General features: G+C 40.7%; 1 protein-coding gene across 1 annotated transcript in view; it reads right to left on the reverse strand.

Moving 5' to 3' along the window:
• Positions 1–948: 948 nt before the first annotated feature.
• LOC143025928 (uncharacterized) overlaps positions 949–5,000 on the reverse strand; it is a 5,633-nt gene continuing 1,581 nt past the window's right edge. The window contains exons 2-3 of the mRNA XM_076185910.1: positions 3,562–4,184; positions 949–981 (exon numbers count right to left, since the gene is read on the reverse strand). Of these exons, the coding sequence (XP_076042025.1) occupies positions 949–981; positions 3,562–4,184 (656 nt within the window). The remainder of the gene's footprint in view (positions 982–3,561; positions 4,185–5,000) is intronic.

The raw sequence follows: 5,000 nt of genomic DNA on the forward strand, positions 1-5,000 counted from the left end.
CTGTACACGTCTTACCAACCCATACCTACACGACTTTGACCTCCTCTCCTTATATCACCTTTAGTCACACCGACACATCTCTGACTCCTCATCTCTTCATTTATAATGACGAACAGACTTAGAATACTCTCTGAGATTTACTAAACACCTCACAATCAGTACACACATAGTAGTTCCCCACTCAAACCTAGCAACTCTTACAGATCAATATCATTGACAAAATATTTTGTCTCAATCCAATTGTCTCCTCTACATGACGTCAATGCTATCCCTAACATGTCAGTAATATTGTACAATATCGATTATAACTTTCAGATTACTCTCTGTACCACTCTCTATCTCTCTTTACACACACACACACACACACACACACACACACACACACACACACACACACACACACACACACACACACACACACACACACACACATACACACACACACACACACACACACACACACACACACACACACACACACACACACACACACACATATATATATATATACATACACATGTATATTAATATATATATATATATAATGTATATATATATGTGCATATATATAACATATATATATAATATATATATAGATATACATACACACACACACACACACACACACACACACACACACACACACACACACACACACACACACACACACACACACACACACACACATACATATATATATATATATACCCTCTCATTTTTGTTTTTAGAACAAACTGATTAATATAATAGGTTTAAGATTATTCACAACCACACTATACAAACAACTTTACCGAGGTGGATCAAGCCACCGTGATGAGGTACAGAGGTTGTATCACCACCCAAGGTATAAACTGTCGGTCTTGCACTGGATCCTCAAGGCTCAACACACAATCACTATACAATTATCAGCTTACCCACACCCCACCACTTCTGATACCCAACCCTCTCTTATAGGGACGCGAACACAGTCACCTCAGGTGACTGTTGTATTCAGAAAAATGGGGGAATAAAAGCCAATACAGTTACAAAATCACTAAGTATGTTAGAAGCACAATCAGAAGTCATACTGCATACAAAAGGTAAACTTGTCCCAATACCTGGCCATATAAAATTAACACAAAACTTGATAGGTAGCGCCAGTGAATCTACAAAAACAGGCAAGACCTCTTCACAGTACCTAGATAACGACCAATTATAATCATCGTAGGACAGGTTGGTAAGAAATTGATACGAACATGTACATATGGAAGGCTTGGGTGTACAGACACTCTCCACTGCTTCTCGGTAACAACACCCATCATCCCTCTCCGTCGCGACATGAGCCCACCTCCCCCAAACCACCCAAACCCACCCCCGAACCCGAAGTCGCCGCGACACGGGCCCACCCCTATCGCGCGGCGTCTGAAGAACCTATGAGTTCGCAGTATCTCGAAGTATCGCTCACCTAATCGCAAAGACGCCTTCGCCTGCCCCGCTATCTGCCGAGCAGGCCAGGGCGGCCCCGTGTACGCTATGGCCATTGGAGATTAATTGTCTCGATAATTGGGGTTTATATAAACTGGGGGAGCGTGCGGGCCCGTCTGTGCAGGTGGAGAGGTAGTCGTGTGTGTGTGTGAGTGTGTGTGTGTGTGTGTGTGTGTGTGTGTGTGTGTGTGTGTGTGTGTGTGTGTGTGTGTGTGTGTGTGTGTGTGTGTGTGTGTGTGTGTGTGTGTGTGTGTGTGTGTGTGTGTGTGTGTGTGTGTGTGTGTGTGTGTGTGTGTGTGCGTGTGCGTGCGTGTGTGTTAAAGTCACAGCATTACCAACAGACCGAGGTATATATAAGCTGATCCGGGAGGGTAATAGTTGTCCATCACGAGTCCAACTCGTGATCCAAGACCTTGGTAGTGAAACTTACACACACTCACACATACAGACACACATGCACACACACGGCCACACACACACACACTCAAACACACACACACACACACACACACACACACACACACACACACACACACACACACACACACACACACACACATACACGTGTTTTTAAATATTTCTACATACATGTTTTTATATACACGTCCATACATGAATGACTCTTCCGTGGGATTCGAACCCTATGGCGTGTACTACGAGACTAGTGCGATGCCATTAATAACTCAGAGGTTGCGTAAACGAAGCTGGTTAGGAATCTGTCGTGGAGCAAATGGTAGCGTCCTTGTCCCGTAATGCACGGCCTAGGTTCAAATCCCAAAGGAATAGTCGTTCATATGTACATATGTACACACACACACACACACACACACACACACACACACACACACACACCACACACACAATGTAAATACATGTATATGCATATATATATATAGATATATATATATATATATATATGTGTGTATATATATATATATATATATACATACATATATACATATATATGTATATATATACATATATATGTATAATGTATATGCATATATATATATGTATATATATATATATACATATATATACATATATGTATATATACATATATATATATACATACACATATATATAAATATATATATATATATATATATATATATATATATATATATATATATATATATATTATATATGGTGAAGGTGGGCGAGGAAGACAAATCAGAATCCAAGTTAATTTCTGACAAGTTTCGCACAAATAGGCTTCTTCAGAGAAATAATGTGTTAAAGAGAAAACAAGGCAAACAATATACGGGGCACTGTGAGGAGCTTCGGGGAGCTCACCCAGGGTCGTCTCTGTATATTGGGGATTTTGTCATATTGGTCGTTATTGAGGGGTTTTTGTTTCTACTCGATGGCGTACTGTCCTATTTGCTGTTGCTACAGCTGCGGTGGCTTTTGTCCATTTAATGTCACCCGTTCTTTGATTTGTATTTTCGTTGGTAGCAATATACAGTGCTTCAAGTACTTTCCTTTTCTATCTGGTTAAGTTTTCTTATAGTATTTCTGCTGCCTCCCATTTCGGTAAATGACTCTTTTCTTTAATGTGATTAATGCACTAGTGTCGCGACGGTATCTGACATCTACTCTGTGTTCGCTGAGCCTTTTCTCTAATTCTCTCTGTGTTTCTCCGAAGTAAGAATGTTCACAAACACTACATGGAATTTTATAAACAATACTTCCGTAGTCATATTGATCTTCTTTTTTCTTTTTCGTCAAGTCATCTATCTTCTTACCTGCGTCACTCACGATGGCTAAGCCAGAGGATATTAATGCTAGTCCTAACTCGTCTGTGAATTTGGAAAGGGGGACTACTAGGTAACGATTGTTCAAAATGTCTTTTTCTTTTTCATTTCTTTCTCTGATCGTTTTAGCTTTAGTTAGTAAAGACGTTAATAAACATTTTGGAAAACCCTATTTTGTGAACGCGTCAGTCACATAATTGATTTCTTTCTCGAGGAATTCTGGGCTACATATTCTCAGAGCTCGTAGAAAGAATCCTATTACTACACCCGTTTCTGTTTTTCTGTCATGCGCACTTAGGAAGTGAATGAAATCATCCTTATTTGTAGGTTTTCTGTATACTTTGAATTTCACGCTCTCATCTGTTCTCATGATGACCGTGTCGAGAAATGGTAAAGAACCGTCTATTTCTTTTTCTGTGGTGAACTGTATTTTGTTATGGACTTCATTCAGCTTTTGTAGTAGAAGGTCCGTGTTTGTATCTTTGTGTGTAACGATTAGACAGTCGTCGACGTAACGATACCACTTTGAATCACTATCGATTATTTTACTGTAATGATCCTTTTCTAGGGTCTCCATAAACAACGAAGCTGCCACAGCACTCAATGGTGAACCCATAGGAAGACCTTCATGTTGTCGAAACTCTTGTTGGTTGAAACTAAATGAGCCGAAATTAAAGCACAATTCAATCAGTTTTATATAGTCTCTTTTGTTCAATGGTAGGTCACTCTCATCGATATAGTCAAGCACTTCTTTCACTGCATTAATGGCACCAGATATTGGAACGTGTGTAAATAAGGATATAACATCTGCAGTTACCAAAATTTTATCTTTAAAGTCTACTGCTTTTAGTCTATCAATTAGGTCTGTTGAATTCTTGAGGTGAGTACCACTTATCTTGCCCAGAGAAGATGACAATGGTTTGGCAAGATGTTTCGCCAGTCTATGTGGGGCACTTCCTATCCCTGATGTGATGGGTCTCAGGGGAACTCTTCAAAGAGGTATAGTAGTTTTTTTGCCTTTTTCCGATCTTCTCAACACTCTCCTGACGTCTTAATTGAACTTCTTGGCTTCTACCAGTTCTTGACCTATTCGCTATGTGCTGCATGTGTCAGTATCTCCTAGGAGTTCTTCCATCTTGCTAATGTAGTCACTCTTGTTTAAGATCACCACTCCACCTCCTTTGTCTGCAGTAGTCAAAGGCACATCCACAGCACATCCACAACATGACCCCTTCATTTAATCGACGAACCCTCTCTCCGTCCCCTCATGCAGAAAAAGAGATGACGGGGAGAAATCCCTTCGGACTGCGTCAAAATATCACTCAAACATAACGACTCCCTAACTCCTCCATCCCTCACCCACTCCATTCCATGTATCACAGCATCCTCCATACACAACCATTCTCCGCTCACCCCTATCCTCTGTGTTCTCCACTCCTTCCTCAATAGACATCCCCATCTTTCTCAAGGCCCCTTTTACCCCATCTATCCATCTCATCCTTGGTCGCCCCCTCCTATTCACTCCATCCACTCCTGTCCAAACCATGCTAATACTCTTTCATCAACCCTATCTCCCAACTCATTTTCACTTCCGCTCTCCTCCTCACCTCCTCGTTTCTCACCCTATCCAGCCTAGTAACCCCTACCAAACTTCTCAGGCATTTCATCTCAAACTCATTTATACTCTTCTTCTCTTATGTTCCATGTTTCTGCCCCATAGAGTGCTGTCGGCACAATCAACTCTTCATACAATATCCATTCCCAAGTGTCTATTTCTCA

This window comes from Oratosquilla oratoria, chromosome 6 (assembly GCF_046742065.1).
Source record: "Oratosquilla oratoria isolate Oo_2021 chromosome 6, ASM4674206v1, whole genome shotgun sequence".
Taxonomy (NCBI): domain Eukaryota; kingdom Metazoa; phylum Arthropoda; class Malacostraca; order Stomatopoda; family Squillidae; genus Oratosquilla; species Oratosquilla oratoria.